This window comes from Falco cherrug, chromosome 1 (assembly GCF_023634085.1).
Source record: "Falco cherrug isolate bFalChe1 chromosome 1, bFalChe1.pri, whole genome shotgun sequence".
Classification (NCBI taxonomy): Eukaryota; Metazoa; Chordata; class Aves; order Falconiformes; family Falconidae; genus Falco; species Falco cherrug.
In genome coordinates, this window is record NC_073697.1 from 100512874 (window position 1) to 100527972 (window position 15099).

The following is a 15099-nucleotide window of genomic DNA, read 5'->3' on the forward strand; positions in this document are numbered from 1 at the left end:
AGAAAATACCCTTCTGTCTAAACCAGCACAGATGACCTCAGTTTGTGCATTAACATAGTTGAGAGCTTTCTGATAAATATCATGAACGCTTACATGTCATTGTAATGCAGCTGCTAAGTGTTGCAGAAATGCTTTCATTTGAGAAATGCTCCAGGAAAAAGCACTCTACTGCCTTGTGCTTAAGAAATGGCTCAACACATCCCAGCTCTTTTGCCTCCTCTATCTGAGCTTGTTTTTCATGGCTTTGAGGTACATCCACAGCTCATTGGAAATACCACAGCACAAATTGCTCCACCACAGCCACCACACAAAAATCTAGCAAAAGCAGACGCCAAATCCTAGCCTGGCAAAGCCTGTCCCTGTTGTCCAGACCTCCGTCTCTTGATACTGCTGGGCAAGCTGAGGAGCCAACGCTGTTGCTACTGTCTGTACTAGTGTACCTTACCCTGGCATCAGGGTAAGTTAGTGGCGCCTGTGCAAACCATGCTGTACTGGTTGGTGCAAACTGGGGCTCTCCAAAGCCTAGGTATTGCTACATCCAGTTGTGGGTAAGCCTTTGTATAATAGCTTTATTTTCCTTCAAAAAAAGGCACCTCTGAAATACATGTTAGAACACCTTAACAAGTCAGATGTAGCTAGAGGTGTTAACAGGACAGAGGAGACCTTAATAGAAGTACATGTTTAGACTAGAAGTACTTTGTTTGCACTGAGATTTAACATGTTCATTCATGCATGTTAACAAAGCCCTATAAATACGCCTGGTCCTTCCCAGCGCTGCAGCCATGGCCGAGGCGCTGCACAGGTGCCATGTATGGCAGCACTGTGGGGAGGGTGCACTAGGACAAATGCTTGCAGCCACACTGCTGGGCTTACCAACACAGCCTCTCGGTTGCCCCCTCACCCTCCTTCCGCCACAGCCTTGGGCTGCCCTGGGCATGTGCCGCCACATAAAACTGGTTTGTCAGCCGCAGTATCACGAAGGCTGCCTAAGGGCTCAGACTCATGCAACAGAGAATCAAAATAGATCACGGAAAAAACTGGGGCTGCCACCACCCCTCCCACTCCCCGAGGAGCTGCCACCCTCCAACTCCAGTGGATGGTGAACCATCTCCTGGTCTCCTGAAGTGCCCTTGTTTGCAGCCCAGTGCACAACGTCGGGAACAGTTTTTCTTCCGGCACCAGATAGGAAGCTGCCACCAGTCAAGAGCTGCTTTGCAGGCTGTTGTCTCCTCCAGTGCACGGAGGTGGCATTACTGATGGAAATTTCAGTGGCTGTACCAACGTAAGTGCACTTCAAAGCACAAGCTCAGGGTAACTGCTTTTATGAGAAAGTATCCAGAGTTAAAAATTAATGAAATCCACTTTTAGGATCATTTACTTTCCTCCATCTAAACAGCAAGATTTTTGCTGGTCTCTCCACACCATGAATGCAGAGCATTTCTACTTTTGCACACTGGGGACCTGGCCTCTAGTGATTAGATTGCCAATTAATATCAGGTAATTAATACATTCACAAGGGCTGGTTGAATCCCACCGACATTTTGCAAACTGTGCATGTTTGGGGAGTGTCTTCATCAGCCCTTTGAAGTTCTTAACTTGCTCCCTGGCAATCAATTAGCCTGCACTAAAAACTGGTGCTGTGCCATTAGAGCAAACGTGCCCCAAGAAGCAAACATATTAAGGATTAATTAAATACCAGGTTTTATTTAATTAAGCCTCTTCTCGTAAGTATGCAGAAGCAGGAATCTGGAGCTAGTATCCAATCTTGCTTTCACTCCCATTTTTAGAAATGCATTTAAACTTGATTGGTGCTGTTTAAAAAAGACATTCAGGCTGATACAAATCTGTTCTGCCTTCCCAGTGCCAGCCCAGGGACAGACAAGCACATCATTAAAGGGTGGCTGATGGCACCAAGCACTTCCAGGGTCAACATTCACTTCCCAGGGAGTGCTGCAAGCCCACCCAAAGACCTTCTGGACTCTATAGGGATGACAAGTGCCAGCCCGGAGCACTGGCAGGGACCCATGAGTGGCTCATCCTCCCACTCTCCTCTCATCCTCCTTGATTTTTAATGAAAAACTTGTCAGGTTTCCTTAAACTCCTGTTACCCGCTTACCTGCAATAAGAAAAGCACTGCAGCCTGTCATATCACCACCAGTTTAAAGGTCTAGACATAGATCCAGGAAACACGAGGCAAGCTAACAAGATCAAGTCCAAGGTCATTTTATGCGCTATTACAGAGAGCGCTCCCTCGCCTTCTGCACACCCTGTCTGTGTTAGCAGAGGATTATATGCAGATACAAAAAATCACTACTGTGTCCTGGCTTGGGGCTGCCCTCGCACCAGGGCCCTCTGTCACCTCTCCATCAGCTGGACATTGGTGCAATTCACTCACTCCATGCAGCAGCCAAGGATCTGGCCCAGCTGTTCCTTAGAAATTGGCAACTATTTTCTCCTCCTGCTCTGTTTCACCTTAACAGTCATGAGTTTAAGTTCACACTACCAGGGGAGTTATGGCAAGAGGAAGGATGGAGGTGACAGTATCAGTGGGCTGAAGAGCAGCAGGCAGCAGAGGCAAGGAGGTGTTACTGCCTGGCTGCACACAGCATCTGCCCAGGGAGGGACAGGGTCAGGCAGCAAAGCCGTGTGCTGGCTGGACAGATGCAGCCAAGAGATGCAACTGGGGAAAGCAAAGACCACGATGCAGGTCAAAACAAGCATTGCAAAAGGGCAAGAAGGGAGAAGTGCAAAAAGGACACAGAGCAACAGCAAGGTCCTGGGGAGAGGAGGGACTCAACAAAAGCAAAGGAGAGCTCTGAAAGCTGGAAGCGATGTGAAAATACAAACCTCCAAAACACAGTTGTAATATCATCCCTCTGGCTGCTGAGATTCCTGTGCTGCGTGCCTCTCACCTGGCTGCCTCTGCCTCTGGGATCCCAGGACCCAGCCCTCAGCGATGCAGAGCAAAGCTGTTCTCTGCCTCCTGTGAAGGAACAGACTAGCTCTGGAATGGGACTGGGTGGACATGGAGCTGCCACGATGTCTGAGTTTGAGAAAGGGCAATCACAGGCGAGTTCCGGGTGGTGGGACGCAGACAGCTGCAGTTTCTCAGCACTGGGTTGTGTTTCCCCAGCCCGGCTGCAACCCCCAGCTCCCCCCAGCCAGCCATGCTGCCACTTGCTCCGTGCCCCAGGTCCCCAGCTGCGGAGCAGGGCTGGGCTGTGGCAGAGCATGCGCTGGCCCAGTGCAGACCTTTCCCAGCACTCCTCCAACCCCTCCGATTTATTAGCACAGCGCTCCAACCTCCCCCTCAGGCCCAGCTCATTTCAGCTCCTCCATCCCACATGCTGTGATTCTCAGGGTCTTGGTGAATCTTGGCCTTGGCCCCAAACGAATCACTGGGCTAGCAAGCAAGTGGAGCTGACTGCAGCCCTGTGTGCTGGGACGGGCACGCAGATGACCGTGGTGCAGCTGGTCACGCGCCAGCACAACCAGGGGCCTGGAAACAGCCAGGAGCCTCTCACCATTCACCTGGGAATGAAGGAGCAGCAGCTCTGCCCTGCTCCATCTGCCCTGCTGGAGGCCAGCCTAACGGGATGCTGAGGAGCATCTTGCCTTGCTCACGTGTAGCTCCCAGCAGACTGCTGCACAGCCCGTCCAAGATGGCACTCTCCTTGGAGATATTTTGGGAAGGAAACGCTTGGCCAAGACACGCACGACCCCCAGCACCACGTGGAGCCTGGCATCACCCACACGGGCAGAGACCTGGAGCTCTGGCGAACAGCAGCAGGCAGCCAGGCTTCTCAGCACATCCCCAGAGCTGTTACCCATCCCACTCCCCACAGCCGCACTGGGACTCCCTGCACAAGTCAGCCTGCAGCCCAGGAGCCTTCTCACCTCTCCCCCGCCAGACTCTGGCGCTGAGGGACCTTTACCAAAATGCCCGCAGGTCTCCAGCCAAGCTGCCTGTGCCCCAGCTGCAGCTGCTGCCCATGGGGAACAAACCCAGCACACCTCCGCCTGCCCTGTGACAACCTCCTCCACGGCTGCTCATTCCCAAGAGCCACCACTGGCTCCCAGTCCTTCCCCTCACCAGCGCTGCAAGGAAACAAGAGAAGCTCCTACACAGCACAAACCAAACAATTGCAGTGCTGCACAGAGCGCTCTCTTAACTTTACAAAATTGCCTTCCCTGCTACAGAAATGCTGGAGGTGGGCGGAGGGCAAGCAAAAGATTCTGCCCTAGAAGATCTCAGGCCAACACTGATTCTTGCTTTGAAAAATTCCTTGTCAGCAGCTCGGAAAGCACAAAAATAGCTTGGTGCAGATTAACTTAATTGGAATTACTGTTTCATTAATGGCACCAGTGAGCATTTACCAACGTGCATTCAGCAATGAGAGGAGCTTTACCCAGGCCAAAGTTATTACAGTTGTTGACCAGTTATTTTTCTGTGGGTTTGAATGCTTATTAAAAATTAGTAGCAGTTTTTCTAGCAACAAGGAGCAGGTATTCTGAGGAGGGAAGCAGAAGTCCTGCAAAGAGCACCCAGATTATATTGGTAGGAGAAACATTATCTCAGGACCCCAGGAGCCTCACCTCTGCAAGGCAGGGCAGACGCAGCCAGGCTCAGCAGCTCCCTGCAGACACACTGCGAGCCCACAGCTGAGCTGCAGCCGCAGCTGCGACCATGCGGCGAGGTGGAACTCGGACACAGGATCTACAGGACCACAGCAGCCTGTTTACAGTGCTCAAGATTGTGAAAGCAGCAGTGCCTGGAGCAGAACAGCTTGGATATGGTGACAAGGAGCCCGACAAAGCAGATGATACCATGTTTTTCAAACTTTGTGCTTAACACTATTTTTTCCTGGAAGTGTTTTTCCAAGATGCATCCCCCCAAGGGCTGTGCTTCAGCCAGGTAAAATGGAAGAAAGCAGCATCACTGGGCAGCCTCACTGGGCGGCCTCACTGGGCGCACTGGAAGATACAAAGCCTGGTACCACCTGTCCCACACATGCTGCACACATCTGGACCCATGGGACTCAACCCCGAGTCCACAGAGGAAGGTTTCCCTTTCCCCTGCATGCCTTGATCAGACAGAAAGGAGCCGGGTTTCACCTACCGGCTCTGCCCCTGGTCTGCACAGGTTCTTCATGTCTGTCCTCAAAGCACGGATAGAAGCACCTGAGCATCCCACTGTTCCCCCAGAGATGAAAGTGTTTTTGGGTGCAGCACAGATAACCCCCAGTGCTCTCGGAAGCAGCATTTCTGAAGGTGTCAGCGCTGCCTTTTCAGGGTAGTCCACGTTTGCAGTCTTACCAGGGACTGGGCAACTGTAAAGAACAACCAAGATTTTATTGATTTGAAAATACATTAACCATAGAGAATAGAGCTTTAATTTTTCTTTCTGAACAACAATAAGGAACAGTTTACATAAAAAACAAAAGCATGGGTAAAATAATATAAAACAGATCTTATACCACAGTGTGGAATTCAAATAATCTAAGAACATTAGCAGCACTTCTACAAATATATTAAAAGCTATAGTGCTCATTAAGCTCAGATAGAGCAACTCCCAGAGACCAAAATGGCGTCCAACATATAAAAGCAGCAATTCAGTGTAGGGCAACAAAAAAGTCCAATGCCAGTACATCAGATACATTCATAACCCTGCTGTTGAGAGGTAATCCCGTGTCCCACAGAGCTTGGGATTGGAACCTGTCATCTCCACAGCGGCTGCAGCAGGGTGACAGCCCAGGGTCACGCATTCACCCTGCCAAGCTCTCCAGAAGACACCTTAGCACTAGGGAGGTGACAATCATGGGTCTAAGGTTACATCTGAGTCTGATTTGCAACAAAGGTATTCATTACAAAGGCCAGGCTGGATGGGGCTTGGAGCAACCTGGTCTAGTGGAAGGTGTCCCTGCACATCGCAGGGGGCTTGGAACTACACGACCTTTAAGGTCCCTTCCAACCCAAACCCATTATATGATTCCACAATTAATTCTGTTTGTAAAAAACATCTTTCTCCTTCCCTGGCTCCTGGGAATTACTGTCCAAGAAGAGACTGAATTTCTGAGAATTTAAGGAGATCATAGTAAAATTTCATTTTCATGACTATGTATCTCAGTATCCAGTATTAGGATTTTCAATTCTTTATCTTCCTTAGTAGTGAAGCCACACTGATTCTTAAAACTTCCATGTACTTTTTGAGATCCTGTGCATAGTTTAAATTTTAGCATTGATATGTTAAAAAAAAAAAAAAAAAAAAAAAGACAAATGGTGCTTTTTACTCCTTACAAAAAAGTTGATGAGAAGTGGTCTTCCTCCAGTCATCTCCCACTTGAGCGGCACTTAATACCCATCCCTTGCCACATGCCAAGCTCCTCGGGGTTCTCAACAGCTCTTGTCAGGCAGAGGAAAACAGGGGCTTTCTGCAAGAGACCCGAGAGCCTCCACTGAGGCCAGCAGCAGACCTGTCTGGTGGGACAGAGGCTGGGACACAACCTGCCTGCTCCAGACACTGCTGTGTATGCCGGACTGGTCCCAGAGCCGATGGGGCCACAGACCCTTCGTGTGCCAGCAGCTCAGGAGCCATTGCACCCAGCCATGGACCAGAAGCTGTCACCTGCAGCTCCGTCTTTGGGCTCCCTGCTCAGTTTCCATTGTGCAAAATCAATTTTAAAAAGGAAGTTATTGAACAACTGAATGAGAAATTAAGGTTGAATATGCTTATCACTAATCTAAAATTAGACATATATTAAAAGACTGCTATGACTATTCCAACAATGTACATTCTCCAGGAAATTCAGGATTCAGACAAAGTTTAGAAGAAAGGCAAACACTCTAGGCTCTAGAAACGCATGGCTACGGCACCAGAACAGCCTTAACTTTGGCCCACGCTGCCACCGTAAAACATAAATGTGGTGTCGCTGGGGACCACAAAGACTTCAGGTGCCTCAATCAGCAGCATGTGTTCACCTCATGGCAGGCAACAACGATAATGACCTTGAGTGAAGATCACTGGAGTGCCTGAAATAGCTGGCAACAGTAAATGGCATTTTATCTACTTCAGGGTATCTGAAAAGTTTTATAAGAATTTCTGAAAACTGGTTCTGGTGAGAGTTACAACCCTTCCCTATTGCTAGAAAATTGTCACTTCACCTCTAAGTTGTGCTCTTTCAATTTGCGCTCATGTGATAGTAAAATGCTGAAAACGTGCCCAGAACTGCTCAGTACTCATGAAAATTCCCAAACAGTTATGATGAAATGACATTTATTTTGGTCCTATTGATAACGGGCTCAGAGGCTACCACTAGCTCAACAGCAGTGCCACAGTAGAGAACAGCAATTTAAGATATCTTAAGAGATTTCTAAAAGCAAATTTACATGGTGAGAATCCTGACACTGGTCCCACACTTGTTTTGAGGACTGTTTGCCACAGTGGCTCCCAGTGCAGAGGATTAGCCAGCTACTCAAAGTAAATGAGGAAAGAAAGCAAAACTAGCCAGCCAGATTAAATTAAGTGAATGAATAAATAAAGAACAAATAAGAATCTCATCCCATAAACTGCTCTTGGCCACAAGGCTTGTGTCTCCAAGGTGAGATTTTGGGATGGGCTCAGCTTGCCCATGGGTGGGTTCCCAGCAGAACTGCAATTCCAAGGTACCACATCAAGCATAGTCACTTCTCTTGATCTGTTTTTCACTAAGCAGGGACGATGGTTGATACCTGCACTTCTGCTGCTGGCCCTTGTTACAATAAAAGGTAGACGTGGGTATGTCAAGCGATTTCAAAACTTAAGAGGCTGGATGAGAGCAGCAAGTTCCCATGCAAAACAACCACCTCTCAGTCTTCATGAAGAGTGTTAATAGCAAAGCAATTCAGAGACTCAACACAGTAAAACTCCTATAAAACACACACATTTAGGAACAAAGACAACTTCTAAAGTGTTTATATGGGTGACACTAAAAGAGACGGGTACCAAGAGTTATTTGGTAGGTTGTGTTAGCAGAAAGCTCAAATACAGAAAGAGAATCCATTAGTAATTCCCTGGAGGGAACATGGGGCCGGGACACAAACGTTAACTGTATTTATGCATACCCAGACTATCTGCTAGCTGAGCAGCCCTAACAAAAGCTAAAGTGAAAGCCCCACACCGCCGCGGATGCTCAGCCCAGGGAGTCAGTCCTTTGCTCAGGCTCAGCTCCAAGTGACCTAGAGCAGAGAACGTGGGCTGGGTGCAAGCGGGATGCAAACCTTGCTGCAGCCAGGGGAGGGATGCAGCAGTCTCAAGCCAGAAGGCAGAGCAACTTGAGTCCCTGCTCCTACAGAGCAAACAACAGCAGGCTAAAGACAGTCATGGGGTGGATTTGAGCTGCACGGAGCTGCTGGGATGAGACATTCCTCCAGGGAGCCAGACGAGATTACTGTATATGGGCAAGCATTCCCCTGCAACAAGCCTCTCCCTTTGCGGCAAACAGGCGATCCTCTGGCTGCACAGATGGGAGATCTCTGATGTCTCGACACCCCGAATAATGCTTTTCTCTCAGGGCAATCCAGCCGAGGGGCAGAGCCAGGCAGGAGAGGCTGAGGCCGAAGGTGGCCGACAAACAACTGCGTAACAAAAACCTTTGCTTACATTTTAGTAGCTTTTAACCATCAAATAGATCTTGAGCCCCAGACTCCTGGTGGTGCTTCACTGTGGGTCCCCACAAGCACATAAACCTGTGGGTCAGACAACGGCTGCCACAGAGGGCTCCGCAAGGAGCACAGCTGCTACCCACTGCGAGTGCTGGGAAGATGCTCAAAACTGAGCTGGGACCCCGAGTGGACAGGGGCTGCGGAAGGGCAGAGCACAGGGGCTATCGCAGCCTGTTTCTGACCTCCAGCAGCTGCTGCCCTGCGCGCTCCCCTGCCAGCAGCACGGCGAGGGTCTGGCAGGGCGGGCAGCCAGCGAACAGCACCATCCACCAGTGCAGGGGCTGCACACCATTCGCGCCTTCTGTCTCAGATCTGCATGGGAACACAAAGCTAGACCTCCAAGTTCAGACTTGAGTTCTCCCAGGAGTATTTGGGGGCAGATGGTTTTTGCTGACTTTTGTACGAATCAGGGTAGAGCAGCGCGTGGGGAGCACTGCCTGCCACAGAGCTAGTCTGGACAGGTGCTAGTTCGGAGAGTGGATCAGCTCCACAAATACTCTGTACAGGTCATGTAACACTCCCTTCCTAACCAAACAGCATGATCAGCTGCAAAGGTGAATGACTTTAGTCCCAATTTAAATGGCATAACATATCTTTCAACTATCCAATTTCTTTGCAACCCACACCAAGCCTCAGCTCTGCAACTCTTCTTACCCACGCTGATCCCAAGGCAGGGACAAAACCCTGGCAGAGGTCCGCTCCTGCGGGCTCTAATCAGCACCATAGCCAGAACAAAGCTTTTTATAAAATATCTTCCTCCTTTTTTTGTTCTTTTCCAGTTTTAAAGTCAGAACTAAAATGAAGCCAAGCTGAGGTCATGATGGTGGTTCTGCTCTGAGCTTCCTGTCAGCCGTACCAGAACGCTTCTCACAGCACAGGGACAGTGACAGATTGGCACATCATGGAATAGGTGCTATAGAAACCACACAGTTCTTAGAAGCAAAAGATTTCTTCTCCCCCCCTCTCAAAAAATAACCCGCTTAATTCACATTTTCTGTCTATACTGTATATATATATGTTATATATATAGACACAATTTTCTGGTAAACATTTACAAGATATCGTAAAGAACATTGAAAAGATATATCTCCATCTGCATAACAACACACGCTCACGTACTTCAGTATACAAGGACACACAGGAATGTACAATCAATAAATAAATACTTCTTTTCCCCCAGAAGTTATTCAAAATACACTGCTATCGAGCGGCCCAAAGACACTCTCAATTAACACAGACAGCAAATATTGTGCAGAATTTCTTGGCTGTTTCTGTTTAAAAACCAAGGAAAGAAAAACAGAAGCTTGAAAGATAAAGTGTCAGTGACGTTGCTTGATAAGACTGTATTTCAGTTGACCTGTTGGTTCTTGTCCCTCAGAAAGGGAAGGACAGAGTGCTTCCCTCCCCCTTCGTAGAAGGTGATAGAAGCAGACTATGGCCTGTCCTAGAGAGGGAACAGGAACAACCTGGTAAGGAGGGCACGAGGTTTTCACTCTGCTTTGCGGAAAGATGAAAGATTCACATGTAAACTGGCAGATTTGAAGCTCAAATGCTGTTGTTTCCTGTGCTACTACAGACCAAGCACTCTTTAGAGATTTCATGCAGAAAATTGCTTCAAATAATTTCCTAGATTGTTGGTACACATTTGCTTGTTGGGTTTATGAGACATGAAAGGCGCCCCATTGCTCTCACCCCCTGCTGCAGTCCTCTTCCCTAAAGGGTTCTGGATGCACTACTGCTCCCTGGTTTTTCTAGCTGCAGCCTCCACATCCCTGTACTGCAGAAAGACTAGCCGATTTGCTCAGAAACTGCACATTGCTCCACCACACTCTGCAGAACTTCTCTGAAACAGCAGTTTTCTCTTCTGCAGATTTGCATCTTTTTTCTGCAAGCAACACCTGACACACGCCACAAGTAAATACAAAACACAGTCAGCACGGACAGATGTTCCACAGAAGGGAAGGGCCCCTTTTCCCTTCTGGTGAGCAGCGCTCCAACAGCAAGAGAAGAGCAGTGCCTTATCTTGCAGAGGGGAGGAGGAGAGCGCGCACACACACATCACACATTGCATGGAGGGGGAACACAAATTTTTGCAGCAAAACTTGAGAGAAAGTACCCTTATAGAAAGCTACAACCCAGTGTCTTCCCTGCTGATGGAAGCACACCTTCATGGCAGCTTTCTGTGGCCAGGACAAAGCCCTCCCTGGCTGAACTAAACCAACAACCTACACCTCTCCTTTTCCTTTATTGTTTTTACCTGAGTTGAAAAATGAATCCAAACCCTCCATAGCGCAGCCTTAGTGTGACACAGCAGCTCAGCTCTGACGCTGGTAGTGCTGGAGAGGCACTTCATGCAGTGTGCTCCAGGAGCTGCAACGCTGGAGAACCACTACAGGAAAAGTGGCCACAGAAGTGCATCTTCCAAAAGCAAAGACCACTCAGGGACCTTGGGCTATTTTCCTCTTCACAGGCCTGTGAAAGAAGCCCACCAAGACCTAACTGGAGACTTTCAGTGGACTTAGGGGACTTTGCAGCCAGCCCCAGAAGCACACAGAAAACCTGCAGGCACCATGGGGACTGTTTGCACTGTCTAGCTTTGAGGAGCTGGTCTTTAAATTAACAGAGGAAGAGAGAGGCACCTTCAGAGGGAAAGTCAGGACAGCCACCAAAGCCGGGAGCTCTGGCTTGCCTTCCAAGGAGCTCCTCCTAACAGGGGTTGCAGAGAATGACAGGGAGACCAGACTCCTAACAGAAGCAACTAGAGTAAGGCAGGTAAGAAAACCTCAAGTCTAGAGTTCCCAGAGGAGGTTAGGACCAGATTTTCCAGTGTTCAGAGCGCACTACAGAGGCCGGAATTTGAAAGAAAAACCCCATGTTGAATTTGGAGCTTTTCTGAAAACCCATCCAGATATGAAACTCTTGTGTGCTCAGATGCTGTAGTATCAAACGATGTAAAAATCCCAGGGAGAGAACAGAGCCCTAAAAAAATACTAAAGGGGATGCTATGCATCAAGGGACAAGATCAAAAGAAAAATTTCTGTGATCAAAGTCTCTCTCTGTTACTGGCAGAACCTCATAATGACAGTAAGAAACCGAGTACTGGCAGCATCCCTGTATTGCTCAGGCTGGCTGGGCTGGCTGGCTTCCCCATGCCACAGGGTAATGGCTGTCCAAGCAAGCAGCTTCGTCCCCTTCCAACAAAGGCTGTCGAGCCCGAGTCAGCCCTGAGGAGGGCTGGCAGCTCTGCTCTCCCAAACCCCGAGCTCCGATCTGGGATGCTGGCAACTGCCTCAGCAGTCGTGGTAGTAACAACACTTGCTGCCCTTCTCCTGCAGCAAGGCAAGGAAGCGACTGCCTGGGTCCTGCTTCCAAAGCAAGTCCGTAGCAGTGAAATGCAATTGTACGGATCTTTGGTTAAGTCACTGAAGAAGGCTGCGAAGATCTGAGCCGGGGCCCTTGGGCCTAACACTGAACACAGCACTCAGAGAGCTAAGGGTACTTCCAGTTTAGACAGCAGCATGTGTCCAACTACCTTATTTCCACAGGTGTGGCACTTCAAGATAAAGGAGAAGGGGAGGAAGCATTGAAGGGGAGTTCTGGCTCTTTGTCTGGATGCCTCATCTTCCTCCCCACATCCTTCATTTGTTCTCGATCAGAGTCTGGACTTTATAGACAAGGTCCCGAGCCAGCTTCAGGATCTGCTTGGTGTTGTGCCGCTCAGCCATTTCTGGAACAGACAGAAGGAACCCACAAAGGGGCTAGACCTGAGCAGTCCCACATCTTGAGGAGTGCCCCCCGCCTCACAGCTCCCTGCTGCTCAGCCAAGCTCTGTGCAGGAGACAAAGCTGTGAACTCCTGCCCAAGTTCCCAAGCACCATCCCTCGCAGAGACATCTGACTCTGAAGAGCCATCGTTATCCAGCTCCTCTCAGCATGATTACAGCCAGCAGGAAGCACAACCTACACTCACAGCTCCCTTCAAGCACAGCAAGGTGGGCTGTTGCCAAGGCTGGCAGGCTGGCTTTCCCCAGGCATCACCAGTCCCCCCCAGAGCCTAGTCTGGGGCAATGGGGCTCTTTACCATCGCGTTCCAAGTATCAGCATCACACAACCACATACTGCTCTACTTGTTTTAAACATTTACCAGTATAGCCCAGATATGGCTGTCTGTAGTCAGACAGACATGTGCCGCCTATATCTGCACCTGCCACAAATTCAGCCCAAGAACACAAGCTTTACCGTTGAAAAACTTGATGATGTCTGTAAAATCCATGTTGTTCTCCAAGATTATGTCCCGGTACATTTCCACCAAAGCCAGGGCGATGAAGAGCACATAGTGTGCAGAGGAAACATGTGCAGCTGCCCAGATGGTTTCCCAGACGGCGAACACATCATCATACACCAGCTCTGTTAACAGAGGAAAAAGCCCAGCAGTCACTACACCAGCCATGGGTTTACAACCATCCTGACTCAGACTTCACAGCAGCAGGGGGAAGACACACTGGGTGGTTTCTTCCCACAAGAACTTGTTCCACTTGGAAGCAGTAAGTCAGTCATCTGCAGAGATAAATATTCTGGCCTGCAGCAGGTGGCACAGGTTTCAGGATGCAAACCTGGCAAAGGCTCACCAGCAGCTCTGGAACAACAGGTCCTGTATCTAGACAAAAAGAGTCAGCCACAAATCTACCAGGGAAAAGCAAAACAGGGACACATGGTAAAAAGTTAACTTCAAACAGCTGAAGTTGCAGAGTGTATTGAGAAGCATGGCAGACCTTGCCTTCCCTCCCCATTTGCTGGTCTCAGCACACACCTCTCTTGAAGTCCAGCAGAAACCATCGGTAGCAGAAGTAGAAATGAGTGTAATCACCATTCTGGTGCATCAGCTCAAAGAGCTCAGAGTCCAGAATCTGTCAAGAAAAGCAAAAGGAAACTCAGAAGTACACACCAGAGGCACCAGACTTCCCTCTGCCTGCTTTCCTCCATTCCCACCGTTCTCCTTCCACATACCACACCACCTTCCACTCAGCTTCTCCCTCCTTTGCAATTCTAGCACACATTACTCCAGGCTGTCTTTACAGTCCCCTGCTCTCCCTCCTGCTTCCCACCACTGAAAGCTCCTCTCAGCCCCTCTGAGACCCCACCCCTAGAACAGCTTTCCCCCTCTGGTTTGAGAGGCTGCCATCACTGTGCCAGGACCCCCCTACCTGGATCAGAGATCTCATGTTGGCAAAGTGGGTGTCCATGGCTCCTCCGTGGGGGAAGTTCTGATTCATCCTCTTCATAAGCTCAGTGAAACAGCTGAAAGCCAGAGCCTCTGCACAGAAAGGAGAGACAGTCATTGCTCGGCTGTACGGACACTGCTGCATCTGCACCCGCATCTCCATACCCTGCCATCCACCCGCAGCAGGAATATTCCACCCCACTCCACACACGGTCAGGGGCATACGGTAGGGACCAGCCTTGGAAAGACAGCTCACACTGCAAAAAATACACATTGTCCCCAGGCTGGGCTCCTGGGAGTCAGACAGCATCAAGGCCCAATGGGACCCTTCCAGCAGCTGCTCCACACCTCTGAGCATGGGACCCTCCCACTGCAAAGGGCCACCAGCATCCCAGCAGATCCCCCCACATGCTCCCACAAAGGCAAGGGGAAAGCGGAGCAGAGCCACCCACTCACCATCATCCAGGATGACCAGGAGAGGGGCTAGCAGGTCACACATCCCCTGCACATAGCCAATCTCAATGTGCTGCCAGATGTAGCTGTGTGAGAGAGCGGGAAAGGTGGCCCGTGAGCCCTCCCTGTGCCAGGCATGAGTGCCACAGCCTTGCTTGTCCATGCCCTGCCTCTGTTCCAGGGATGCTGGCACTTCCTACATGCTGCCACCAGCGCATGGCAGCAAGCAGGGAAAATCAGATTTCTTTATTCTGTTACACCTGTGCTCCATTCCTCTATAGCTGGCCTGTAAATGCTTAGGCTCCTGTGGTGGCTTTTAGGTAAGCCACGCATGGCACAGTCTTGGATGGCCATGGCCATGGCAGGGTGTTGATCCAGGGCTGTGCCATGGCCATTGCACGGAAATCAGTGCAGGGTGGAAAGCACAGCAAGGCAGGGTAGTTGGTCAAAGGGCAGAGACTGAAAAGAGTTTGTTAATTCATCTCTCATTTTCGCCCTTCCCCCTCAATTCATCCTCTTGGTGCACTTTGCATAGTATCGCCTGCTTTGCCTCCCTGGACCCAGCGTCCCAGGAAGCAGGCAGTCCTGCGGAGATATCTTCCCATATTTGGTAGCAAGTCAAAACGTGTTCAGAAAGGACTCAGAGCCACTGCTGGCACAAGGGAACAATCTTTTCCATCCTGCCCGCTAGTTTTCCAAAATCTGCTGTGTTGTAGGTCTTATCTC

At 49.6% G+C, this 15099-nt stretch overlaps 1 protein-coding gene across 3 annotated transcripts in view; it reads right to left on the reverse strand.

The window, feature by feature from the left end:
• Positions 1-5384: 5384 nt before the first annotated feature.
• SGSM1 (small G protein signaling modulator 1) overlaps positions 5385-15099 on the reverse strand; it is a 49205-nt gene continuing 39490 nt past the window's right edge. For all 3 annotated transcript variants that reach the window (XM_055700094.1, XM_055700087.1, XM_055700101.1), the window contains 5 exons: positions 14377-14459; positions 13904-14013; positions 13510-13606; positions 12939-13106; positions 5385-12427 (listed from right to left, as the gene is read on the reverse strand). In XM_055700094.1, the coding sequence (XP_055556069.1) occupies positions 12339-12427; positions 12939-13106; positions 13510-13606; positions 13904-14013; positions 14377-14459 (547 nt within the window). In that variant the 3' untranslated portion in view covers positions 5385-12338. The remainder of the gene's footprint in view (positions 12428-12938; positions 13107-13509; positions 13607-13903; positions 14014-14376; positions 14460-15099) is intronic.